Source organism: Aphis gossypii, chromosome 2 (genome assembly GCF_020184175.1).
Source record: "Aphis gossypii isolate Hap1 chromosome 2, ASM2018417v2, whole genome shotgun sequence".
NCBI lineage: Eukaryota > Metazoa > Arthropoda > Insecta > Hemiptera > Aphididae > Aphis > Aphis gossypii.
Window position 1 is genome coordinate 67535847 of NC_065531.1, and position 27492 is coordinate 67563338.

The window sequence follows — 27492 nt, forward strand, 5'->3', positions numbered from 1 at the left end:
GTAATTATATTTGAATGTCTGACAATACCTATAAACAATTGTTTAAATGATTTTAAACTATATTCGCTTTGTTCCTAGACGTTCCCTGCCTCCGCGAAGATCAAAAAATAAATTGGTACGAAAAAGTTAAGACCGATAAAATATGATATAATAATACCCTACCCTTGGGAGCTTTGACGATTCATTTTTGATTCATCTACGTGGAATCTGCAAATGCGGTCAATGTGCGTGTTTATTTTCAATTATCATCAAAATTCATAATACTCATTAGGATTTCTACTGAAGAATCTATAACAGTATAACAATAGTCATCATGGTACGTGCGTTAACATTTCAATTTAAAAAAACTATATTTTAAACGCTGTCAACATTGTATAAATACTGAAATACAAGATTTAGATACATAATAGAGCAGATAATATGAAAATCAAAAAATCTAAGATTATAGAATTACAATATAAATGACATAAATTCTATTTAGTATATAAATATATACAATATACATGATTCATTATGAAATCATAAAAAAACAACCTCTATTCACTATAATACAGATCAGTTGTGTGATTATAATAATAATAGCTAATATAATACAATAATTACCAATTTTGTGTTTGTGTAGTAAGTATCTAAAATACAAGGATAATTTATAAATACGATTAATTACTTATATTAGTATAATATTATATCAATTAATATAATTATACATTGGTTTTAGTGTCTATCAATTAGCCATTAGTTACAGTTGTACCTATGTTATGTTTGTCTAATATATTATACAGGATATATATTGTAAATAAATTGTAATTACACATTTAAACCGTTATGGGTATAAAGAGGCAAATGAATAATGATGTATAATTTAAGATGATGGGTTATAATAATATTAAAGTAATGTAATTTAATTATTATACTTGTAAATTGTAATACAAACTTTACTAAAAGTACCTATAATATTATGCCTAAAACAAAATGAATAATAATGTAAAAATTACCTAAAAATTAAAAAAAAAATCAGGATGAAATCAGTAAAATATTATTGTATTGTAACATGGATAACCCAGCAGTATATCTTGTTTTCGTGTAGTAGATATCTATACTTTAAATCGTGTGAAGTGTTCAAAGTGACAGTTTTGGTATTGAATTTCAGGGAAATGGGTACGCAATGAAAATATTCGGTTAAACTAAACTTAACGCTGTGAAATGAACGACCACCCACGTTTGAAATGCCCTCGTTAAAAAGACACTGTCGGATTGTATAGGTAGGTACATTTTACGAGTGTATGGAATTTTATTTGTGAGCCAACGGAAATTTAAATCGTAATATTTAATTTATATTTGTATGTAGCAAGAATATACCATAAAATAACAGAAGTGTATAATTTTGAATGAGGTTATATAAAATAGGTATGTAATTAGTACCTTACTAATTTTATTATAAATAAAATCGTATTTAATAGCACTACTGCAATAAAGACCGTTTCACAGAGATATCTATATAATATCTATGTTGTAATTTGTAAGTAGTAGATACATCGTATAATCGTATACAATATACATGATAATAATATAACTTATGTACTCCGTATCGTCAGGTTTATATGTATTTAAATATAATATAACTCTATAATATTGGATTCAGGAGCGTCATTTACGGTACGCAGGGTATACATTTGCGTATACCTAAAATTCTAAATTGTAATTTTTGGCCCACAAGGCACATGCACATGGCCCGCTCGACCACATCACAAAAAAATAAAAATTATATTTATGTTATTATATTAAAATAATAAATTAATACGTAAATATTATGAAAGTTGAAAATTGATTGATTGATCACGTCTTTATAATCACAATACAACCGTTGTATGATTGTTACTAGTAACCACAAATTTTACTGATTTATTCTGTGCATATCTATTGTATTGCTTTATATTGTTAATTGTTTTTATTTAATTTGGCTGTTGAAGTTTCAATTTGTAGGTATTAAATTTAAACATTTATAGCTTTTTCACTGCTTACTGTTTGTATTATGTCATTTTACTTTATTTTAATTTTGTTAATAATTATTATTATACTACTATAATATTAATAATGTCAAATATGTCAAGAAAAAATAAATAGTGGCCTGCTCTATATTTATGCGTATCAAAAAAAAATTTAAATGACTCCCCTGATTGGATTTAAAAGCAGTAATAATTAACTGTATAAACTAATATAGTTACTATATAAAGTTATTGTAATATAGTTTGAAACATGAAATTATTCTTCTAGTCAATTTGATATTTTAAAATTGAAATTTTTGATTCTGAGCCGACTACCCCACTACTATGTATGGTTAAATATTTCAAAATCATGATTAATGATTATTGATTATATACTACATATATAACAGTATATAACATTATTGATTGTAAATATTAGTATGTGTAATGTGCATATATAATATATATTTAAATATAGTTTAGGTACCTAATTTTTATTTATTTAAAATTAACTTAAGGTGAATTTGAAAACGCATATAAAATATATATACACATACACTATTGGAGGTTAAAATACTTCATTTGTATATAAACTCAAAAAAACTCTGACCTGCAATATTTTATAAACAGTTTTCAACTTATGTAAAACAAACTACTAAGAAGTAAAAAAGTTATTTCTTATTGGTTATTTAGGTTATATAGACAACGGTATACACCAACTATTGGTAATTAAACTAGATTTACCACGATAATGATGGAAAAATTGTACGTAGTACGTGCATAACTACAAAAGGATTTCTTGTATTTAGTGAGGTAGACAATTGTTTTTGATCCGTCGAGGTAGACATTACTGTCTTCACCCCAATTCTACACGCCGTCTCTGAACTATCATGAAATTTGATAGTTTATACGTAGTGTGACAAAAGTCATAATATAATACCCACAACATTTTTTTGTTATAGCGTTCAAAGTTAGAATTTTAACAATATTAATAAAAATCGTGATAATTAACAAATTATTTTGTGATTAGAAATGCATACATTTTTTTGATTTATTTCCAAAATATCGTGTTAACATTAAATTACTAACTTTACCTTTAAATAAAATTATACCAACCACTCTTGTATGTATAAAAATGTTGATAGCTTCAACACACATAATTAGATCACATGAATGTGATAAGTTTATAATACCAAATTTCAAAATTGTCTATTAAATAAATACTGATTTTGTAGTTTAATAAATAATGATAAAAAAGTAATATAGGCTGATACACAATGATATATCATTAAATTAAAATTTAGGTAACACCCATAAAAGTGACATAGGTACTCGACACCCAATTTACAGCAGAGCGGTATTCACTTTCCCGCCTTTTTTAATATTATTACTATTAAAATAATTAAGTATTATTATTACAGTAATATATATTTATATAATTTATCATTATAGAAATGGGTAGATAACATTTTTGTTATACATACTATACGTCTATAAGTAAGAAATTCGAACATACACGTTTCAAATATACATTATATACTTCAAGTATCTACGGTTTTCGTTTTTGAATTATAACGCAAAAAAAATCGTTGGGAAAAAATTGTTTACTTCTAAAATGTATTCATATAATCATATGTCATACAGAATATAATACGTAGTTTTATCGGCTTATAAATATAGACAATTTACAATTTACAATAAATATAGTCATTTTCCCTTTTCAATTACATTGGAATACCTGTACCATATTTTCCACGTAGTTTTGAATAATAATAATGCGCAATACACTAAAATCAAATTTTTTTTGGAACATTTATTATACTTTTGTGATTGTTCAATAGTTATTTTCTCATTTCGTGTTCTACTATATCGTTTATTTATTGGAATTAAATTATATTTTTTCCATAAACTCTCTAAAATAAAATTCCTAAAAAATAAATTTTTATGGGTTAAATAAATATATTTTTTGGCTGCAACCAGTGTAAGCGCAAAAATAAATATATCATAAGCTCAAAAAAAATTATCTTTTTAACAATCCCAACGTTTGCAATCAAAATTATATAGCTATACATATAAGTATATATTATTTATGCATTATATAATATTCGATGTACCCCATATATATATATACAATATACATTTATAATATATATAAAGTATATATATTATATTATATTAATTTCAAATAATAAATTGTTTACTAAAATTGTCTATAATATAAGTAAAGCATATAGATAGCTAGTGTACAACATATATTATATATAGTGTTAATTAGGTATATTTGCCAATAATTTAATATAATATATTAGTTTAAATATATCTGATATTTATATATATATATATATCCTATATACGTAATACATACATAAAAAATGATTTTAAAATTATACCTAAGTTTTATCTTTTCTTCTTTTACTTCATTGTCTAAATGTTTATTTGTACTAACAATTGTTGTATATACAACTTTTTTTTTTTGGTCATTATCGTTCTTCCTCAAATCTATTATTTCACAATCAAACTGTATAATAATTTTATTTTCGATTGTATTATAAATATTTAAAATTGATTATTTTTATTAATTTTTATCATAGTATAGGTAGTATAATAGATATTGTATCTATATATTGATAATTAATTATATACCTCTGAACCCAAATAACTATTGTTTGGTATTTGTATTGTTTTGTTTATTAAACACTGTTTGTGATCAGAATATTTTTTCCAAATCTGGAAATATTTCCTTAATACGTTCTTTCTATAGTAATTAGCTGCCGTTCTTACTTTCCTGTCAGTTTCCATAATATTTTCGTTTTATAACTATCTTACCGTTCATCTTACCACGATATACGTTAGATGTTTGTTAAGCATTATTCCAATATGATTAATTTTTTTTCCAACTGTAGTTTTAATTTTTAACTATAGATAATTGGTAGGTAGCACATATTTTATTATTATTATTTGGTTCTATAGTAATCTATTTGTTGATTTTTATCTGCAAATTTGATATGACTATATAGGTATGTATATTACCAAGTAACACTGTCTAATAGTTAATAACAAAATAAAACAACAATGTTTCTTTACTATCAGTATTATCACTATGTAAATATATACAAGTGACCATATATTGTATGTTTTAGGTCAAAACGGGACAACAAAAAAACACATAGAGGGAACAATCGAGTAATAAGTTGGCAATGGGCTTTGGCATTTGATGCTAAAAGTTGATATCGCAGCTAGTATATTATAGCTATATCATATTATTTATAATTCATTCGTTATTTAGTACACTAACGTTTAAAATCGGAAACAAAAGTTTTTACTTTTTTTACAGTAATATGTGTAGGTAGTAAAATTATTCTTCAACAGAAAATTATTTTTAATATGCTCTTAATAACATATTTAATCGAAAATATTGTTTGCAGTGTATAATCGGTTGAGAGTCACGATTACAGTAAATCCGAAGATACTCAGACCATTTTTGGCGGATTGTCCATAAAAAACAAATAAGCGTTCAGACGACAGTGCACACGTGCACTTAGTACAGCCAGACGTAGAAACGAAAAACTGATCGAGATATCGTCCGGTATCCGGTCTATGTCAAAAACCACGGTGGTCGAACTACACTTCCGCCGTACCCAACGACCAACGCCCATCAAACTGTCAATGTAAGCCACATATATTCTATCACATGCAGACGGCGCCGCACTTGTAAACCATCATCAACAGCAAGATTAAGAAAATATACCATTGCTGGAGACCCGACGAATATTTAAATATATAATGTTATATGATGATAATATGATATGATGTATTATTATAAACGACACACGTATACCTAATGATATTGTACTTGTACAAATGATGAGTGGCAAATTTTTTTGGAATTTAAGGGGTGGCATTGTTTATAAATAAAAATATATTATGAATTATATAAGGGCGGCATATTATAGGTAATTAACACAGGGCAGCGAAAAACCTAGCGCTGGCACTGTCATAATTATAGTTTATAATCAGTGGCGTATCTAGTTTTTTTCGGAGAGAGGGGGGTGCGTGTTATAACCCCTTCACTGGGTACACTAATGTTTATAATAATGTATTTTTTTTGATAGCAGATCATTGTTTGTTTCAATACTATAATATCATCAATATTAAATCATTTGATTCTCCGGGGTTTGAAAAATTAAACAACTTACCTGTTCATATTATTCAACATCTTCATTAAAATAAATTAATAGATAATTATTTTTTATTGAGCGCATTTTATAAGAACAATCGTCAAATACTATTTACTACTATTAATATTATTTTATTTACGTTTTATTTTATAAAGTATACCTACATATTACTACCTATTCAATGAAGTCTAACTTTGAACGCTTATAATTATAAAAAAAAATTGTGACTAACAATTTTTGATTTTTTTTTAACTACAATAAGAATAACTTATTAGAGACCTTGTATTAAATTTTCAATTTTTTTTTTTTGAACACCCAAAATAGAATAAAAACAGGATATTCATTTTTCCATCGGAAACCATCTCCGAAGTTTAAAATTGAAGCTTTATTTCGATAATTTATGCTGTACACAGACACAATAAAAAAACACACATCATTGTAAAATCAATACATTCATCACTTTGTCTAGAATCTAAAAGGATGTACCCATGGGAATAGGTAGGGAATATTTTCAGAGGAGGTTTTGGTCTAGATAAACATTACGTTTAATTCACAATATTTATTTTAAAATTGTTTTACCTTTAATTTTGAGGGATGTTTGAACGCCCCCACACCCTTACCTACGTACATGGATGTACCTATGTTACCTAGTAAATATAGGCATTAGAGGTAAGTACATAATATTATGTTAAAATTTTTACCTATGTTTCAATATTGTTATGAAATATGAAAATGCTATTTTATATAGGACATAGGTTAATATTGTTACCTTTGAGCTTATTAAACCTATAGTTTAAATAGTAAATATCTATCTTATTATAATAATAATACAATCATATATAATGTTTTTCATCATTTTAATTATTAATCTTCAAATTCAAATAAGTAAAAACTAAAAAGTATATAAGTACCTACAAATCCTACATAATACGAGTTGTATAATATTTTGAATTAAATTTCATATTATTGTAGTGTGGCATTAATTATCAATGTTAATTGTTAAACTATTGAATTTAAGTTAAGAATTTGACTTTCATAGACCACTATTTAAATAATATTAATATAATAAATAATAAATAATATTTATTTAATACTTTTTTATATTTAAATTTTAAAATATAGGTAATATATTTATATAATTAAATGTCTAAACCTCTTTTTTTTAATAAAGTCATTTATAAATTAATTAAATATAGGTACTCACATTTTTAGATTGCATGATGTAGAAGTCACTGATGTTTGTTTCATAACACTGCCATGTAATAAACTTAAAATTTAGAAATATTTTACTTCTTATATATTAATTAGATAAGTGTAACATTTAGATGAGTATCATCTACTCAATGTTAAGTTTTTAACTAGGTAATTTAAGAACTAAACTATTAAACTTCAGACTTCACAGTGAATATGTTAAACGCTAGTTTTCAAAATTAAATTATAACTCATATTTATTATATATTAAATACTATAATCCATAATTATCTACTTGAAGCTGTATTTTAAAACTGCATCAAACGACAGGTTAACACTAGACAATGTCACAATAAGCAATTTAACTATTATAATGTTAATGTAATAATTTATATTATATCTTCAAAGACAGTTATTGGATAAAACTAGGTAGGTACGCCATTTCTTTTTGTTTTAGTAATTTTTTTTAGCGTTATGATATTAGTGATATTACTCAAATGAATAGCTATAAATAGGTAATAGGTCTATGGTTATAAATGTATAATAATAATGTTGTAAAGTCTATAACGCATATATTAACCACCGGGCTGCGCAGTTTTCCATTGCATGCTTAGTGATTAAAATATTGTACGATTACCACATACATGTTATTGATAACAAATCATGACGTTACTTAAAATATAATACCTCATTCTAACTTATACTAATTGTTAAATATTAGTCCATGTTTTTGAGACTTTGTGTTCATTACTTTCCAAATCTATCTGCTTACCGTTTGTCTATATCCTCATGGCATGTACATCCTATTCTACATGAAGCAGCTACGTTGAAATTGCACAACTCAAGAGTTTATTTTAATTTTTTCATTACATAGTCATAAATTAAATAGTAAAACTACTCTTTTTATATATTGCTAAATATTTATTATTTTAAAATTTATTAAAATTCCTAAAAATGGATAATAATGATATTATTGATGAAGAACAACTTGAACCCTCTCTACAAAACGTAATTAGCCAGGATAGTTTAAAATGGATATTCGTTGGTGGAAAAGGAGGTGTTGGTAAAACTACTTGCAGGTAAATATTATAAATGAATATAATACATAGTAAAGTGATTTTACTTGTATATAATCAATTAATGATTATACTAATAAGCTGCTAATTAATTTTTATATAATAATTTCAGTTGTAGTTTGGCTATTCAATTAGCTAAAGTTCGTGAATCAGTACTTCTATTATCAACTGATCCAGCACACAACATATCTGATGCTTTTGGACAACGATTCACCAAAGCACCTACAAAAGTTGAAGGTTTCAATAATTTATTTGCTATGGTAATCATTTTAAAATATAAGATTCATATCCTAAAAAATATAACCTAAAATATATTTTCTAAATCTATTACTTAGGAAGTTGACCCTGATGTTCACAGTGAAAATGAAAATTTCCTTGGAGGTGAAGATGAATCTGATACAATGCGGTTAGGTAAAAGTATTATACAAGACATTATAGGAGCATTTCCAGGTATTGATGAGTCAATGAGTTATGCTCAAGTGATGAAGTAAGTTAATACAAACACTAAATATTACACTAATGTAATAATTTTAATATAAATGTACCATTTTAATTTGCTTAAGACACGTGCTGTTTCATTAGTGTTATTATTTATACGACTTGGTTAATAAAATACCTTAAAATACATATTAGGCTTATAAAGTTTTATTATTGAAAACTAAATATCTGAATAGAAAATAAATAATAATGTTTTGTCGGATAGTCAAAAACATAATTATTTTGATTGATTTAATGATGCCTAACCTTGTGTTCTGTGTATTATGCATTATTTATCAGAAATATGCATAAAAATAAATGTATTATATATATGCACACAGACTTAAAATAAATAATTATATATATTTATGAATTTAGCTACCAGCATATACTGTCAATAAATAAACTAATAAATCCTCAACAATACATATTTTTAAATATGCTCTAAAACAGTTATTCATTTCAATCACAAATCAGTTAAATACATTTTTTACCTAGCATATCTCAGGGATAAGCTTATTGTAATATATGTAAATGTAAATGTATATATATTCCGTTTTCGGTTTCTATTCATTAACTATGGTGTAAGCCAATGTAAACAGGCAACTTATTTGAATAAAATCAATTATATTATATAGATTAGGTTTTTAAATACAACATTTTTTCGCATTTAAATTGAAATATAATTTTTAAATAATTATGTTATATGTTTATACATTTATAGTTTTATATTATATTAATAGTATATTATCAAGATAACATTACCTTCATATTTTTGATTTTAGGTTGGTTAAGAGTATGAACTTTTCAGTTGTTGTATTTGACACAGCTCCTACTGGACATACTTTGAGACTATTAACATTTCCTTTGATGATGGAAAAAGCTATAGGAAAAATTTTGGAATTGAAAAATAGAATAGGCCCTTACCTAAATCAAATGAGTATGCTTTTTGGAGCAGGTATTAATGTAGATGATATTTCGCAAAAACTTGAAGAAATGTTAGCTACTATTAAAACAGTTAATCAACAATTCAGAAATCCTGTAAGTTATCATAAAATATTTTTAAAATAACCAAAATGAATTTAAACCTATTTTGTTTTAGGATCAAACCACATTTGTTTGTGTATGTATTGCTGAATTTTTGTCATTGTATGAAACGGAAAGGCTTATCCAAGAATTGACCAAAAATGAAATTGATACCCATAATATTATTGTTAATCAATTGTACATTAACAATGGTGATTCAGATCCTAGTTGTAAAAAGTGTTCTTCTAGACGAGCGTTACAGAGTACCTATCTAGAACAGGTTAGTTGTTGTATAATAAATATAGTAATAACACTATTAACTATTATATAATTATTAACTTTTGTTTCAGATAAATGATTTGTATCTTGATTTCCACGTTACTAAGCTTCCATTGTTAGAAAAAGAAGTACGAGGTGTTACTGATTTATCAGAGTTTTCGAAGTACTTATTGGACCCAAATTATGCTTTTAATAAAAACAAATAAAAACCACTGTTCTTTACATATATATTTAGTTAAAACAATACTTGTTTATAATTATATAATTATAATATGTACATTTAAAAAAAGTTTTTATTTTTTACTGTTAAATCAAAACTGTAGTTTGAATGTTTTAACTTTATTTCAAGTTAACTTATAATAAATAGATAAGGAATAATTACAATTAATTTTTATGAATTAAAAATTCACTGTTAAATTATTTAATCCATAAACAAATATAGTTTATAATTATTATTAAAATTAAATTATTTGCAATAAAAATATACTTATTATCATATTATATCTTATAATTTATTTATTAATAGGTGAATTGGTTAATGATGTTAGTTTTGGTTTTAGAAAACTTTAATAAATACTTTATAATTAGGTTCCCATGATATAAACTATTTTGTTATTCATAATGATTTTAATCTTATTTAATTATATGAATTTTAATGGATATACATAACTTTGATTTTTTTTCTTAATAAAAAATTAATTTATTGATATAAAGTAAAATATTTTGAAATACTGTTTACTCATCTGTTAAAACTATCATAAAGTATTTAAAATATGATAATTTTTTGTGAATTAAAAAATAAATCGCGTAGTTATCACTTAATATATTTAAAGTATGAAAATATTTATAATTTATTGTTTTGCTCGCAAATTTTAAAATGCATTATTTAGAATTTTTCTCTTAAATAATTGTATACCAACCATATCATATTCATTAATTTTAACAAAAGGTAGCATATTTTTGATTAGTTTAATCTTATTAATAATAAAAGTGTTTGTATTTTTTTATCAACATGGTCAAAAAATTATTATTAGAACTGGGTATTTATGATTTATATCACTTAAAGCAACAATCATGTCATCCATCATCCAATATCTATTAATAGAGAAAGAAATTGCATCATTGTATTATTTGTATTTATGTGTTTAATGAATTCTATAATGATTACAATTTTTTAATAATTGCCTGTAACATACCTACTAATATATGTTGTTTAATTATATCAGACTGTGATATGCCGTAATAAAATGTATAATCTTGTTGCATACAAAAAGACAAAAACAGAATGGAGATACTGATACAAAAAAATATATATATAAGTGTTTTTGAAGATATAAATGTCTTATTGATTAAGATATAATTAGAAACAGACTTAAATTACCATTTGTTATACATATTCTTTATAAGTTTTAAGTTCAAATTTTTTTCTTTTTATTATATTTATACTTTTTGATAAGAAATAGCTTCAAACAGTTTCTTACTCTTGAGTTGTGGTAATGTCAAATTTCTAGAATGACTCCTTGAACACAAAAATACAGGGTCATCAGAAGACTAAGTTAAAATGTAATAATATATTATATTATGGTGGAAATGACTTCTTTTTTATTTGCAATTAATGCTAACTTTCTTTGCCGTTAAAAAATTCTTATTTGTATGCATGATATACTTTTAATGGCTGTCATATAGTAGGTAGTCTACCGCAAATAAATGAATTAAAAATTATATGATAATTTTTTCAATAGGTAATTTAAAAAGAATAAATAAATAAAAAAATTGTTTGCCAAAATAATTGTTGTCAAGAATGATGAAAATTGAGTTGTTTTATATTTATTTGGTGTAGCAACAATTGATATAACAAAAATACCTATATCTCAAAAATGCATTAAGTAAATCTGATTTATTTATTTCCTCGCCACCATGTTTTCATGAGATACCTGAAAATTGCAATATGTATTATTGGTATCAAATGTATTACGTCAAATTATACATAATATTATCTTATAATAATTTGTGGTTGATTCGTCATTACTTATAATTAAATAAAAATCTTTTTCCAACATATTGAGTACCTATTTACGACTGTGTAAATTTTAATGTTGCGCAATAAGTGAACTGTGAAGTACCACAGAATATAATTACCCTGAGCGTTTGAGGCTTTGTGCCCACACATTTACAAAGTGTCGAAGTATTATCGAAAATTTGAAAGTCATAAAATATAAGGCCATAAAGATGAAGCGTTCATAGAAAAAAAGATTTAACTGTATTTAGATAAACTTCGGCGTTTGGCTAAAAACCGGCCGGTCGCAGGTAGACCGCATAGCATATGATAGCCTTTTTAATTAATGTTTTAGAAAATGTATAATTTATCAGTTATCTAGGTGAAATGATTAAATTCAATGTTAATTTTTTATAGTCTAAAATTATTCTATTAGATTTGTAGATCATACAATCTACGATTTTTGTAGGTTTCTAATAAAAATATTAAAAAATACACCTACACGGCTACACCTTAATATACTCCCGTAATTGTGTCCATCTGTTAGTTAATAGTAGGTGCATTGTTACAAACATTAATTATGTTATCAGAAATACATTTAACTAGTTTTATTAACATAAATATTTTAATACCTACTAGTCACTACAATCAAATAACTAAATAATTGTATAATGTTTTCCATTCAAAATACTCTACTGGTCAGTATTAAAAAATATCACAGTAATATCAGTATTTATTATGGATTTACATATATTAGCCAACTATAAAAATAGAATCCAAAAAATAAAGGTTAGCAAATTGTTTTTAAATTGTATACAGAAATAGGACAATAGTTTATTGCGTTCAATAAATATATGTTTGTAAAATAGAAATTTAGAACGCAAGTGAAATTTTTTAATTAATTTTTAATTCCTTAGCTCCATTATAAAAAACAAAAATGTATTCCCGATACAAAAACTATAAATATAATATATTGTTGCTATTTTCATCTGTATAATGTTGAAATAAATAAAAAAATAAAAAATGTGTTTGTATCACAGTTTTCAGGCTTATATTATATTTTAAGTTATGATTTGTGATCTCTGTATGATCATGGTTCATCTGTATTCCATAGTTTCAATATCATGACCGATAATTGATGGAACAATTTGAAAATGAGTTTCAAGTGTTTCGACTTTTCGAACAGTATGGTAATAAAGGATTTAAAAAGTTACTAAATGACAACGAAGAATGAAAATAATATCAGTCGAAAATAAAATAAATTATACTAATGTTTATGTTGTGTCCTGATGGCTGATAATATTTAAAATTTTTAAATATTTAGCGCGGTAGGCAAGACAAGTAGCAAATGTTTTTTTATCACTGTAGATACAGTGGATCATAATGGATACCTACCGCTTTGATAATTCAGTCATCAGTGACAACTTACTGATAAGTTGGTTTAAACTTTAAAGCATGAACTAAGAAAAGTTACTAACTTAGTTCATGATTTAAAGTTATACTTATGGCACAGACTTCATACTGAGCTCATCGATTAAACATTATAAATCTATTTATACTTCGTAATGAGTTTCAGACTGTAGTCTGTGGTTATGTGTTATGGCGAGAATAAATTGGAAAAGCTAGATAACTGTCAACTGATTTAGATTCGATAAAAAAAAATCTATTTTGAAAACTATGTCATTAACATAGCGACATTTCGCCTAACGCTGACAACTTTCTTATAATTTCTCTTATTAGAATTTCTTCTTTTTAAACTTAATTTTTAAAATGTTTCATAAATTTCAATCTACTTCATTATTGTTGATCAGGTCAAATATTAAAATGTTGAAATGTAATGCTTCGTCATTGGATGGTAAAATGATGAACAAAGTTATGGGTTTTAGCCGGAAAACCAAGTAAGTAGTTTATAAATAATATATAATAATATGTCTAAATAATATCCTGAAAAAAGTATACACTACATACTTACCTGTATTATTGTTTAGAAAGATTTGGTACAAACCAAATGTTACGACAAATCCTACATTTGAAGAGCTTATGAAACAAACTACTAAAAACAATGCTGGACGTCAGACAAACAAACGTGTTGCTATTTTAAATAAGTTATTGATGAAAAATTTAACTGATCTAATGGCAACAGGGGAAAACTCTGAAAAACTCATTGGATATGGTTTAGAAATATCAAAGGTATAAAATCATTATTAATTTTTAGGTCACAAGGTAATCAATTGAATGTACTTAACTCACTTTTTTGTTAATTTTTATGATTTTTAAAAAGATAGACCTTAAAGGTCCATTATGCTAATATCCTTTCCCCGTAAGTCCTAGTTCACAAAAAGTCTTGAAAAACTTGTCTTTGATTTAGGTTTAACTTAATTTTTAATGTCTATTTCAAATTCTCTTGTAGGCAAGTAAGCAATATATTCCAGTTGGTAAACCAACTTTTAGATCTTTATTATTAGATGCCTGTCTGCTTGGTACTATATAGAAGTGCAGTATTATAAATTTCTTAAGGAGGTGTATGTATTATGTATAAATATAATATTTTTGCTCATGTATTTTTTTAGAGTTCTAATCTTTCCTATTTGTGCTACTAAAGAAGTACTATGATTTAATAAAATGAATTCCTAAAAATGATAAAATGAAATATGACAACATTAAACAAAATAAAACGTAAAAAATAGTAATTAAATAAATATGCCTGCAGCAATATACTGTATTGATAAAAGTATTCAAGACTTCATTTTGCATTTATGCACACGTGTATTTAAATGTAATTACATAAATTGGTTAAGAAAATGAAGGTAGTGCTAGTGCATTAAATCTTTTAGCCTAAAATTGTCTGTTTTTACTGCAGGTTTGTATTGCAGGGGATTACAAATCTGTCAAAGTATATTGGATGGCTGGAAAATCTGAAGATGATTCCCAGTTAGATGAATTATTGCATACGTTAAGTGGCCCACTGAGACATGAATTATCTGTATTAAGAATCATGGGTGAAGTTCCAAGAATACAGTTTATTAAAGGTAAATGTTAAAAATTAAGTTAATACTAGTCTAATGAGTTTCACGGTGTACTAATAACAAAAATTATTCTTAATATTAACTTATTATTTTTTTTTTATATAAAGATAAGACCTATGCAAATGTGGCAGCAGTTGATCGGTTATTAAATAAAGCAGATTTTGGTGAAGATTTTGTACCTACTTGCAGTACCTTATTAAACAATCACCCTACAATTTTCACAAGTATTGATCCAGAGATCAAAGTAATTAACTTATAAACACTCCTACTAATAATTACTAATAATATTCTAATGTTTAATATACTTTTAATCGATTTTAGAAAAAAATTAAAGAATTAGAAGACAGTGAAAATCTAACAGAAGAAAATAATGACGAAGTAATAATTCCTGAAATGAAGATGGATGTTATGGGTCTTGATCACAGTGCAATAATGACCAGAGTAAGATATTATTATATAGGATAATTAGAAGAAGAATAGTGTTGCCTAGTGGCGTAATGTCTTGTTACTAGTTCAAATTGAAGTGCCAGCTGCTTTTTATCACATAATGCAACAAAAACTATTACATAAACTCCTCTATAATGACACAACACTAAAAAACTTAAATTTTTCAAAACAAATTTATTGAAAAATTAAGCTAATAGAAAAAAAAAATTTAAAGAAGTTAACAACAATGAATGATGGCACTAAATTAACTTACTTATTAATTACGTAACAGATTAAATTGTTGTATTAATAAACATTAATTAAAATACTAATATCAAAGTAAAATGTGACATACAATTAAATGATAATATCCAAAGAATTATTAAAAAAATTATTTTTGTTAAGTTCTCCATGCTTTATCTGGCTGCCGAAAATCAGGCATTGCATTGACTGTCTTTCATCACAATCACACTCTAAGCTCTCTCTTACCATTCATTTGTATACTAGTTTGTTACATCTTCCTTATTCTACTGAATCTAACACAAAATTGTCTGGGGAGATCCATGCATAGAACTGATGTGTTATTTATACAGATTAATTTGATGTTAAATATTAAAAATGTATTAACATGTTTTGGTGATTATATTACTTTTCTTTTAGTTGAATATGGCCATCCAAAAGTCAAAAGCTCCTCATCGTCAACCTCATGCTGTACACAATGTTATTAAAAATACTGTACCAGAACATACTGAGGAGACTCAGTATTTATCATTTACAGATTTTGTAAAAAAAAGAAAAATTCAAGAAGCCAAATCCTTAGGTAGAAGGAGGAGTAGGTCGATCGAAAGAGAAATGTATGATAAAGACGTATCATATCAATACGAAGAGGTAGAGGAAGAAGATGTTAATATAGATGAATATCCATTTAAAATTGATAACTAATATACCAATATTTTTTTTTAGTATTTCTTGAATTTGGTCAGTGTAATTATACCATTTTTATCTAGCTTCCTGTTCCTATAAATTTATTATTGATATCTAAAAAAATGTTATGATAAAAATAAAAGTTTTCATTTGATATTGGTTATAGTATAATTGTATATGTATATGGTCAGCATTATTTATTATCATTATTCATTAAAATGAAATTGACTTTTAAAAACTAATAATTTTTTATTTATAGATTTTGACTGTAGTTCTTGAAATGTTGTTTCACAACGAATAAATGAGTGTGTATGTAAATTATAGGATTGATGATATAAAATTTGAAAATCCCAGTTGCGACAGTAAAGGTTTGCTATTCCTGTTAAAGGTAGGCATTTGGTTGTCGTGCACTATGGTTAAATGACTGACAAAAAACATGGTCCACGGTCCAAATTATGTAAACATTTGATTTTAAACGATGTTTGCCAAGGTTAAATTTTGAAAATAGTTTTAATGAGTAAATATGTAATTTATGAAATTATGTTACATTTTATCAGTGAAGCAAAGTTTTTTTTTTGTTCTATCAATATTATTTAAATATAAATTATGGACCTTAATAATTAGTTTATTCATTGACTTAAAACAATTATGAGATACTCAATTTCAAACATAATTTATAGTTGTGCTTATTTGTGTGTTGTTTATACTAACATTTTTTTTTCATATAAAATACATACAATTCTATTTTCTGAGATAGAGGGGACCAATTTACTTAACAATTGAAATATTTAACACGTGTGATAGTTTGTTGTACTTTTACTTCATGATGTAGGAATAACATTAAATAGAGCAAAATTAAAATTAAAAAATATAAATACAATAAAATACAATTTATAATTTACAAAATACAAGATACTGAAAATATATATAATATACATATCCTATACTATACGTTCTTATTTAAAGTTAATTATTAAAGAATAGATTTGTATAAAATGTTTGTTTACTACTTAGATAGTAATTTTGTAAGGTAAGCTATAATTCGCTATTCATTAGTACTTGATAATTATGGCGTTGGTGAACATTAGGAACAACATCAATCAACCACTCTTTGTCAATCACAGTTATATATTTCATATAAGGTTGACTGGTTTCTATGATTTCCGTGTATAGAACACAATGAGGATACGAATGAAACAATGTTGAAGTTGGATGGATTTTGCACTCTTTTTTAGCATTAACCGTTATATACTTTTTTTCCTGATTAAGATATGCCAGATTTTCAAAAAATCCCGTCAACAGACATTTTCTGATGGGGTCAAAATTGTCTCCGCAAGATTGACCAATTGGTAAATGCAAATACCTACAGATATCTAGTAACTGTTCACGAGCGCGATCTGCATATTCTAGATTACGAAGGTTGAGAAAATTATCATCGCACCAACTGGATTTAGACTCTTTTCTTATTTTTCTATATGAACGGAATGTTTTTAGTAACATGATATGATCGCTGACAGATGACTTGAATTTTGTATGGGCATCTTCGGCTTGTTTCTTTTTTTTTTCCGAAAGACTAGACACAAAAATTGAATCAGTAGACAATATAGAAACAATATTTACAATGTCTTCCATACAACCATAGTTCACTGATGATAATATTATTTTTGAGTACCTAGGGTCTAGAGGAAATTTAGTCATTTTATGACCCATTTCAGTTAAAATACTATTTTTTGTAGCGCCTAAATTTCCCAGCATATTATAAGCTTGCTCAATTGCATCTGTCGATGGCTTATTAATGAAATCAAACTTGTAAGGATCCATATTCATGGCCAATATTTGCAATACAACATTACCCAAATTACACCTCAAGATTTCTGGTACGGGGTCTTTAGTCATTTCATCATATTGCTGTTTTGAATATATCCTGTAACAATATCCATCTGATTCTCGTCCCGCCCGACCTGCTCTTTGTTCAGCTTGGGCTTGAGAAATATTTTCTACTTTGAGAGCATCCATAGAGGTTTCTGGATGAAAACATCGAACTTTAACTTTACCACAATCAATTACATATTTAATACCGGTCAAAGTAACTGATGTTTCTGCAATGTTCGTACTCAATATGATTTTTCTAGCAAACTCATTTGGTTCTAATGACATGAATACTTTGAGTTGCTCATTGGTAGGCAATGAGGCATATAATGTTCGTACTTTTATAACAGGATAATTTCTTAGAGAAGGATCTTGGTTAACGTGCTCAATAGCAAGAGCCATATTTTCTATTTCTTCTTGACCAGTTAGAAAAACTAAAAAATCATGGCGTTCAGGTGCTACTTTATGTAATTGAAATATTGTAACAAAAGTATCGTGAAAGTAATCCTCTACATTTTTCTTAGCATGAAATATTTTGATGTCATGAAGCCTACCTTGTAAGTAAACAATTTGAGCATTACCAAAATAATCTGCAAATAAATCAGCATTCATTGTTGCTGACATGACAATTACTTTAAGAGGGTTTGAACTGTTTTTACGACTGTTTTGTACTCTTTTAACAATTCCAAAAAGTAAATCGGTATTGACAGTACGTTCATGAGCTTCATCTAAAATTACACATCCGTATGCTGATAAGCTCTTTTCTAAAATAGCTGTACGTAATAGCATACCATCAGTCATAAACTTTATTTTAGTAAAGTGATTAGTTTTGTCAATAAACCTGACTCTATAACCAACTAGGTCTCCAATTTCAGTGTTTACTTCATATGATACACGTTCAGCTAATGATATCGCTGCTACACGTCTAGGTTGTGTAACAACTACATCTTCGTCTGGGCCTAATATGTTTTCGTAAACAATTTGTGGAATTTGAGTTGTCTTGCCACTTCCTGTTTCTCCGATTATGATTAAAGTTTCATTTTTTTTAATTAAACTACAAAGTCTATCTTTTTGAAGAGTAACAGGCAAAGACTTTCGTTCATCGTCAAAATATTTGACTAAATCCATTTTACTTAAGTCATTCATTATTAATCTTCTGTGGCCTAAAATTTAAATACATATTTTACATTATTAATGGAAAATTTTAAAGTATTAATAATAACATAAGTAGCAGTGTTTGGAAAGAATACAGTAATTATATAAATGTCTAAACATTTTTTTTTTCATTTAAAAATTGAAACAGTATTTATATTTTAGGAAATACATTTTTACTATTTATATGTAATAAATTATATAATTCACTTAAAATAAGAATTCTTAAACTGAAAAGAGACAATACTAATTTTTAAATATTTTTGAGTATACTATATTTACATTTAACTAATTAAGAACCTTTTAATGAGAAAATGATTTAATGTGTAATTTCTATTCAAAAACTATTGTCTCATTTCTACTAATTATGATTAACTTTTAAATAAATAAATAAAATTATCAACTTGATGAATGCATTCAATTTTTTTTATGAATATGAATATGAAAACATTCCTTTGGATAAATTAACTTAAATGTAAAGGAGTTCAGATTTTAAGTTAACTTTCTAAGCACTGCTTAGTACTACTAAACATTTTTAGTAAAAATAATTTATTTTTAATGCATATTTGATAAATGTAACTCAAAATAAAACATACTCACTTTATTAAATCATATGAATTTTAAACAAGTGCGTCAAAACCTCAAATAAACGTCAATACACTTGACAACTTGATCCTAATGTACGTGAACTGTTTGAGCGCAACATTTAAATCCTGTATAATAATTAATAATTGATAGGTAAACACAAGCCAATTTTCAAGATTTAAAATTTGAATTCAACATTCACGTGCTTTATATTATCAAAGTTAAAAAAATAATTGATAACCATTGTTGAGTGCTGTGATAATAATGCTATAATATAATCCAAAATCCTTATCTAGAATTTGATATTAATCGCGATTCGTGTCCAAAAATTAAATAGTCGTTTAAATATTTACCTATTTAATTGTAAAATTTGTCTAATAAACATTAATAAATTCCAAAATAATTTTCAAAATTTAACCATAGATAAAAAACTACCAAGTAAGTTTTCCCCTGTTTAAAGTAAATGTTTTCTATTCACCTAATATCTAATACACAGTTTTGCTGTTAAATATTATTAGTAGTATATTGACAATTTAAGCAAATGTATATTATATTTTCATTTATTTTTAACAATTTGATTCAATAATTGTAATGAAATTTATTTTTAGAAAAAATGGCTATAACCAGATTAGAAATAGATGTCAAAAGACTATTGTTGGTTTGTGAAGAAATGGCTCAAAATAATTCATCTGATGATTGGCGGTTAAGCAAAGTAGATATTATATTTTATTATTTAGATAAATCATTAGGTTTTAAATTTCATATTTTCATTAAATTAATGAAGTTGGGTCTAATTAAAGTTTAATCTATCAAAAAAGAATTTCTTTTTTTTATATTATTCATAAATTTGTTCTTTAGTATATAGAAGCTGTCAGTGAAATGATTACAGAATTAATTAAAAAAAGGTAAGCAAAAATCAAATTAGAAATTTATAGCAATGAGTTATAACAGGGATATCAAATCAATGTTTTTACTCTGGTAAAAAATATAAAATTATTATTATTTTTAGGGTTGATTCTGACCTCTGAATTAGGCTTGTAATTGTAGTTAAATAAATTAATATTTGAAATGTTTAAATTATTTTATTTATTTTTGTTATATGCAGTGATCCAGACAAAGATGCAATTAACCAGTATACAAAACGAATGGAATTCCTGAAAGGATTTTTGAATACTAAAGAAATTGTAATATATCATTCTAACTACAGTTTTAGAATATAAAATAAATAGTTTATGCTTCTACACAAATGTATTTTAGGAAAATCCAGAAAAGAAATTAGTTGCACTGGAAATGTTGGAACCTGTACAGGAGTCTAATAGCCGTTCAAAAGATATTAAGCAAAAGTATAAAGTCACATATACAAAACAATTGAGAGATGAACTTCTTGGAAGTAAATCAATTTATTTTTTATGTAAACAATAAGATGAATGGCATTTAATTGTTATAGATGATACAAATGAATTCAGATCATCTAGGCAGCCAGATGTAGATAGTAGTGATAACTTGGACGAACTATTGAGACATCATCAAAATAAACAGGAATCTATTGCTGAAGAACTGATAGCAATAACTCGTGGTTTACGAGAACATTCAGAACTTGCTGGAAAAATAATTAAAAAAGACATTGAAGTAATATTGTAATTTATGACAAAATGTTTATATTATGTTTAACTATTTAAATTGTTAATTTTAGATTTTAGAAAAATCATCAAAAGGTATGGATGCCAACTTTGAAAATTTAAAAAGAGAAGAACAGAGGTTATCGGAGTTTGTAAGAAAAAGCACTTGGAGGTGTTGGATATGGGTTTTAGCTGTTGCTATGGTTGCAATTTTTATAAGTATGTACTTAATTTTTTTAAGTAATAACTTAGCAAATTTAAATAAAATGAATTCTAATTAAAATTTTGTTTTCAGAAATGATTTTATTCATCAAAGTGACCAAAAAAAATTAGTGAAATTAAATTACCTGTGCACCTTAAAGTGATATAATATTGCAATTAATTTTGTATTGGCTGTATTCTCTCATTATTTTTGCTAAAAAGAAAAACTTATTGTCTATTAATATAATATTATGGTATCATTGTTAATAAATATATTGTTTCTACTAATTTATTATTAATTTGTTATGATATTTTATTTAAATGGATGGTAATTTATTTTGAACATGAATCATAAACTCATCAACTAGTTGGGTTGAGTGTAGTCAAATAGTGCATACTACATTGTACTTAGTATTTAGTGCAGTATGCAAGAATTTACTTGATTACTTAAATCCTATTTTTTTTCTTTTAAAATAATTGATAAAATATGCAGTAATACATAAACAATGACAAAGAGTGATTTGTCTCAAAGTCAGGAAGATGTTGAAAATAAAATCAGACATATATTGAGACAATATTATTAATACTTATTTTTGGACAATACTAAACCACGCATTTAACAAACCGTGAATTAAAAGTCATCCACAATAAAGATCAAAATGATTTCTGCTATCTCCAATTTATTTTAGCCATGGGGGTTGTTTTAATTTTTTATTTAAACATAATAACGTAGGATTTATACACTTTCCATCGTACTTAGTCATCAATCTTCATATTAATTACATCAAATTTTACATAGAACCATTAAATTACAACACATTTTGTAGAAATGTGAATAATATGGTAGTATGGTACTTATATTTTTGCATAAATATGGCCAAGACTAAGAGGAGTGTTTCAACACTCAAAACACCCCAATGGCTATGAAACTGGGTCCATTGGTAGTTTTTAAAACTATATTTTTATGTGAGGGAGCTAACCTAAAGTTTCTTTTAGCCTAGGGGTGTTTTCCTTAGTTAATTATGAATAATCTAGTTGCATAACAACGGTTTTTATTATTTTTTGAAAATTAGCAATATGACTATCTGAGGAGTTGTAAAGTACCTGTTCCAGGAAATTGTAGAAAACAGCGGAATTTATATCGTATAATTTTTCAATATTTTTTTATATAAATACAATTCTACAATATTTTGTAAAAATTATGTTCCTCCAAAGTCCAAACAGTCTAAACTCAAAATTACAAAGTTCAAATTAAGCGACACAGTGGATACGGAATACCTAGTATTATTTGTGGGGTACATACCCACTTAACGAAACACTTGTCACGTCCAGGACACTACTATATAGGCAGTAGGCACTATTAGACACTAGATACTTATTACCTCGTCGAAAAATGCAATTAATTGTATTATTGATTTTATTGGACAGTGTGCTTAAGCTATTTGATATCAATGCAATTATTCAATACATGGCCATTATTTGAAAGTCGGAAAACAAGATTACTAAAAGGAAAAAAATCAATTTAATTTTTGGAACAAATTCAGTTTAGTTCCCACATGATTTTTTCGATTTCCTCTCCCCACCCCAAAAAAATGTGTTTTAAAGCACTGAACACAAAAGTCTAATTTGAAAATTCTCACATTTTTTTACTTAAAAAGTTATACCAAAAAATAAAAACTATGAAACAGTATAAATAAACGTGATATTCAAAATAAAAATATCAAAAAACCTACTTTTTAATTTTTTTTTTTTTTGTAATTGTATGTTTTTTTATGATGGATGGAAATATGCAAAACAATTTACTGTCTAAAAACTCAAAAAAATGTGACTACGCGTGTATCGAGACTCCTCTCCTCTCTCGCAAATCGTAAATATCCCTCGACTTGCTATGCAAAACCACCTCATGTAGGTCGCAAGGTAAAAACTAAATGTATTAATCAAAGTATACAGAATTTCACGCGTGCATGCGTGTAAATGTGTAAAATCGTAAACTTTGGGAAGATATAACTTCCAAAATAATGATTTGCGAGAATTTTTTAATTAGACTTTTGTATTTAGTACTTTAAAACACACATTCTGGGGGGGGGGAGGGACGAAAAAATCGCGTGGGAACTAAAGTGCACTTATACCGAAAACTTAATGTACCAAACTACCAACCGTTTTATATTTGGCTTGTAATCCAACATCTTGTACTTCGTGATACGTCATAACTACGTATTTTGAGACTAATGATAAAAACTTCCTTATTTACATGTTCACCAATAATGCACTAAGCGGTATTCATGGTTATAGCCTTATAGGTATTTAAATAATTTAATATATTTATGTTTTAAATAATTCGTCAATACCTATGTATTAAAATTTTAAAGTAAATAATCTCCTAGTATTATACAAAATAATATAAATATAGAGTGATCGGATTAGTATGAGGCACTTATCATTTCAGAGAGCACTAACGTTTTTGAAAATATATATTTTAAATTATTTTAAGTCATTACAAAACAATTTTTTTCAATGTTAATCATTATACCTAATTTTTAAGTTTTTACTCTTCTGAATGACAGTACATACATTTTTAATTTCATATTACCAAGCAGAATATTATTCTGATTATTTCGATTCATTAAAATCAAATTTCGAACAAGCAATTTATTAGGTAGGTATATTTAATTCTAATTTATAACTTTTAAATACTAATAATTCATGAGTTTTATCAATCTAAATCTATTAAGCGTTTTTTTTTTTTAAATAATAACAATAAAAACCAAAAAAAAATAATATATTTAAAAAAAAAATTGTTTTTAAATGACTTAAAATAATATAACAAAAATATAATATTCAAAAACGTTAATAGTTTTTGAAATAATGAGTGTCATATACTCATATGTTAAAAGAACCACCAGTCCAGATATAATAACAAACCATAAACAATAAAATATTCCTCAATTGTTTTCATTTACTTTTATATTTTGAGCGGGATTTTTTATGCAAAATCAGATCTTGACAAAACCGAGTTTTTTGTTATAACTAAAATATGAATGACTGTATATAGTAAATACTTTAATTGTTCACTAAATATCTATATTAATATTTTCTGTACACGATAAAATGTTCAAATTATTTTGATTTTTTTAGGCATTCATAAGTATGAGGATTTTTTTTTAGATTTTTTCAATTGTATTGTAGATAGAAAAATTTTCGCTAGGGTCAAATGGCTTAAAACGTTGATACAAGATCTTACATAAGAGTTTTTTATAGCTGCAGCATAAAATTATTAAAAATACATATAAATGCGTAATTTTTCATTTTTGTATCTATTTGAAGTTCAAATTTTGACAAAATTGATTAAAATCACAAAATGTACAAACTATTTTGTACCCACTAAAAAATGTATAAACATTCAATTGCTTATTTCTAAGGTTTGCGAATTTAATATAATATTACTATTTACAAGAATCTAAAAAGTATATAAACACAATTAGTTTTTATAAATGATTTAAGTTATTTTGTTGTAATTCAACTATATTTGTTTTAGGGATTTGAAACTTTTAAGTTATACCTACCTGTACAAATTTTACACACAACATTTTATTTTCAAATACAACATTTTTGGCAAACATTAATTCAAAATTGTTATTCGTACAAATGATATATCATTGAATTTAAACTTAATACATACATTACAGGAACTTATTACTCAATGGCAAAATTTAATTGACAACTACTATATAACACAGCAATTACCTCCTTTCTCTCTTTTATTTTTTATTTTTATTTATTTTTTTTAATATTAATACATTACATACAATACGATAGTATGATTATTACGGTTAATCTAATGAAATCATAATTTTTCAAGTGAATTGAAGGACATTTTCAATTTGTCGGAATGAGTTTTGAATGAATTTACTACACCAAATAATAAAGCAATTAACACTAGTCAGGTTTTTATAAAAACAGTTCTTATTATATTTGATCAATCAAGTAAAATCAGTTTTAAACAAGATAGCAGACGTGAAAAAAGCTTATGACGTACGTGTAAGGTTCACAAATAAGGGTACAAGTAAAAAAGCATTTTTTATGTCCATTTCATTTTAATTCAATACCTTTACATCTAAAGAAATTTATTTTCAATAATGTAAATGATACAACAACTAACCATACATATGTTAAACAATCTATTGTTAACTGTTTGTAGCATGAACTGTATAAATAATCTTTAAGTATATTATTTTAATTGCTATGTAGTATGTATATAAATATATTACTTTAATTATACACACGGTGTTACATAATAATAAATCTATTATTCCGCCACAGACTTTTGGGAGTCAGATAACTTTAATACATTGTAATTTTATATTAATTCATAAATGTAATTATAGTTTATTTGTTAAATAACAAATTTTTAAACGCTATCCAGCATAATTTTTAAAACAATAAATGGAAAAATATAATTTATTACAAACTTAAATTATATAATAAAAACAGGTTATCATTTAATTAATATTCCATTTCATGCATTATTTTTTATCGTTAAATATCATCCTATATAGAGGATTTATGTATCATAAGATTTAGATATAATAGATGTATGCGATATTTTATGTTATATACAATATACCTAATTATACCATAATAATTAATATGTACATTTTTATATAATAATAAAAAAGTAAAATAAATAATAATAAGGTAATATCAGTTTACATATTAAAAAATATATATATATTATTACTTATTAGTCAATATTAAGTAGTTAAAATAAAGTTGGAGATTTTGGTTATTATTTAACAAATTTTAAATTTTGTAATTTCTGATATATATTTAAAAAAAAATAAAACAATGATTTTGTATGGTACAGTAATATATAGTCAATTTAAGTTAACTTGAGTATTGAAATGAACGATAAAAAATAGATTAGACATTCCCAGTTTAAATTTTAATAAAATCGGATACTTAAACTAAGGATATCTATCAGTTTTAGTTATTTTGTTATAATTCAAAAATATTCGTGGGAATTGAAATGTTTAAATGACTAGTATTAATTTTAACTATTCAGAATGCCATTTAAAATATTTAGATTAATTTTAAGCAATTAAAGCAGAGCGATTACCTATACTTGTCCACTGCTTAAGAATCTATAATATATTTGTATAGAAACATATTATTGTATGTTATTGTATATTTTATTTGAGCGATTAATTGATGTACTAACGTCGCGCTCATTACTGCATGAAGTGACTACATTATAAGACATATAAGGAACTCGAAACATGCACGTTATGGATAGCTAAAATTATATTAAAAATCATATAAAGCCTAAAATAACGAAAACTATTTGTTTCGGTCATGGTGCGATGTTAAGTCGTTATTGTGCGAGGAAAAGTTTCTATCGTACAGTTACGAACATAATCAGTTTATTAAACATGGTACACATATATAGCGTCGGAGGGCTGACTGAAGGGAATGGCCGCGAGTG

The 27492-nt window shown here is 25.5% G+C and overlaps 5 protein-coding genes and 1 long non-coding RNA gene across 7 annotated transcripts; 4 read left to right on the forward strand and 2 right to left on the reverse strand.

Moving 5' to 3' along the window:
* The first annotated feature begins 629 nt into the window (after positions 1-629).
* Positions 630-6178, forward strand: LOC114122191 (uncharacterized). Of its 2 annotated transcripts, none has more exons than XR_003592255.2 (3): positions 630-1262; positions 5126-5331; positions 5411-6178. It is a non-coding gene; the product is annotated as an uncharacterized LOC114122191 (long non-coding RNA). The 2 variants fall into 2 exon arrangements; XR_007604500.1 differs by having other exon boundaries at positions 5126-5327.
* Positions 3629-4940, reverse strand: LOC126550417 (uncharacterized). Its single transcript, XM_050201905.1, has 3 exons — positions 4629-4940; positions 4376-4503; positions 3629-3912 (listed from the first exon to the last, which is right to left on the reverse strand). The coding sequence occupies exons 1-3, from the start codon at positions 4782-4784 to the stop codon at positions 3693-3695; spliced, it is 504 nt and encodes a 167-aa protein (XP_050057862.1). The 5' UTR covers positions 4785-4940; the 3' UTR covers positions 3629-3692.
* A 1836-nt stretch (positions 6179-8014) lies between the features above and the next one.
* On the forward strand, positions 8015-10422 carry LOC114122286 (ATPase ASNA1 homolog). Its single transcript, XM_027984898.2, has 6 exons — positions 8015-8433; positions 8543-8690; positions 8766-8917; positions 9693-9948; positions 10010-10213; positions 10284-10422. Exons 1-6 carry the CDS (start codon positions 8309-8311, stop codon positions 10416-10418), a joined length of 1020 nt encoding a protein of 339 aa, XP_027840699.1. The 5' UTR covers positions 8015-8308; the 3' UTR covers positions 10419-10422.
* Positions 10423-13617: 3195 nt separating this feature from the next.
* Positions 13618-16740, forward strand: LOC114122276 (putative ribosome-binding factor A, mitochondrial). The gene is made up of 6 exons (XM_027984886.2): positions 13618-14106; positions 14197-14398; positions 15069-15237; positions 15342-15478; positions 15556-15675; positions 16321-16740. Exons 1-6 carry the CDS (start codon positions 13979-13981, stop codon positions 16600-16602), a joined length of 1038 nt encoding a protein of 345 aa, XP_027840687.2. The 5' UTR covers positions 13618-13978; the 3' UTR covers positions 16603-16740.
* A 642-nt stretch (positions 16741-17382) lies between these two features.
* Positions 17383-20381, reverse strand: LOC114122196 (ATP-dependent RNA helicase DHX33). Its single transcript, XM_027984788.2, has 2 exons — positions 20206-20381; positions 17383-19616 (listed from the first exon to the last, which is right to left on the reverse strand). The coding sequence occupies exon 2, from the start codon at positions 19597-19599 to the stop codon at positions 17620-17622; it is 1980 nt and encodes a 659-aa protein (XP_027840589.2). The 5' UTR covers positions 19600-19616; positions 20206-20381; the 3' UTR covers positions 17383-17619.
* A 108-nt stretch (positions 20382-20489) lies between these two features.
* LOC114122105 (vesicle transport protein USE1) lies at positions 20490-22302 on the forward strand. The gene is made up of 8 exons (XM_027984676.2): positions 20490-20628; positions 20799-20902; positions 21049-21095; positions 21296-21374; positions 21448-21580; positions 21638-21819; positions 21884-22028; positions 22105-22302. Exons 2-8 carry the CDS (start codon positions 20804-20806, stop codon positions 22140-22142), a joined length of 723 nt encoding a protein of 240 aa, XP_027840477.2. The 5' UTR covers positions 20490-20628; positions 20799-20803; the 3' UTR covers positions 22143-22302.
* The last annotated feature ends 5190 nt before the right edge of the window (positions 22303-27492 follow it).

Bases quoted from the DNA above. Each gene is read 5' to 3' on its own strand.
- LOC126550417 (XM_050201905.1), bottom strand. From the start codon at position 4,784: ATGGAAACTGACAGGAAAGTAAGAACGGCAGCTAATTACTATAGAAAG. The intron at 4,504-4,628 runs GTATATAATTAA...ATTATTATACAG, and splicing joins ATAGTTATTTGGGTTCAGAG to TTTGATTGTGAAATAATAGA. The intron at 3,913-4,375 runs GTATAATTTTAA...TTTATTTTTTAG, and splicing joins GAAGAAAAGATAAAACTTAG to GAATTTTATTTTAGAGAGTT.
- LOC114122286 (XM_027984898.2), top strand. From the start codon at position 8,309: ATGGATAATAATGATATTATTGATGAAGAACAACTTGAACCCTCTCTA. The intron at 8,434-8,542 runs GTAAATATTATA...TAATAATTTCAG, and splicing joins GTTGGTAAAACTACTTGCAG to TTGTAGTTTGGCTATTCAAT. The intron at 8,918-9,692 runs GTAAGTTAATAC...TTTTGATTTTAG, and splicing joins AGTTATGCTCAAGTGATGAA to GTTGGTTAAGAGTATGAACT.
- LOC114122276 (XM_027984886.2), top strand. From the start codon at position 13,979: ATGTTTCATAAATTTCAATCTACTTCATTATTGTTGATCAGGTCAAAT. The intron at 14,399-15,068 runs GTATAAAATCAT...TTTTTACTGCAG, and splicing joins ATGGTTTAGAAATATCAAAG to GTTTGTATTGCAGGGGATTA. The intron at 15,238-15,341 runs GTAAATGTTAAA...TTTTATATAAAG, and splicing joins AAGAATACAGTTTATTAAAG to ATAAGACCTATGCAAATGTG.
- LOC114122196 (XM_027984788.2), bottom strand. From the start codon at position 19,599: ATGAATGACTTAAGTAAAATGGATTTAGTCAAATATTTTGACGATGAA.
- LOC114122105 (XM_027984676.2), top strand. From the start codon at position 20,804: ATGGCTATAACCAGATTAGAAATAGATGTCAAAAGACTATTGTTGGTT. The intron at 21,375-21,447 runs GTAATATATCAT...AATGTATTTTAG, and splicing joins TTTTGAATACTAAAGAAATT to GAAAATCCAGAAAAGAAATT. The intron at 21,820-21,883 runs GTAATATTGTAA...TGTTAATTTTAG, and splicing joins TAATTAAAAAAGACATTGAA to ATTTTAGAAAAATCATCAAA.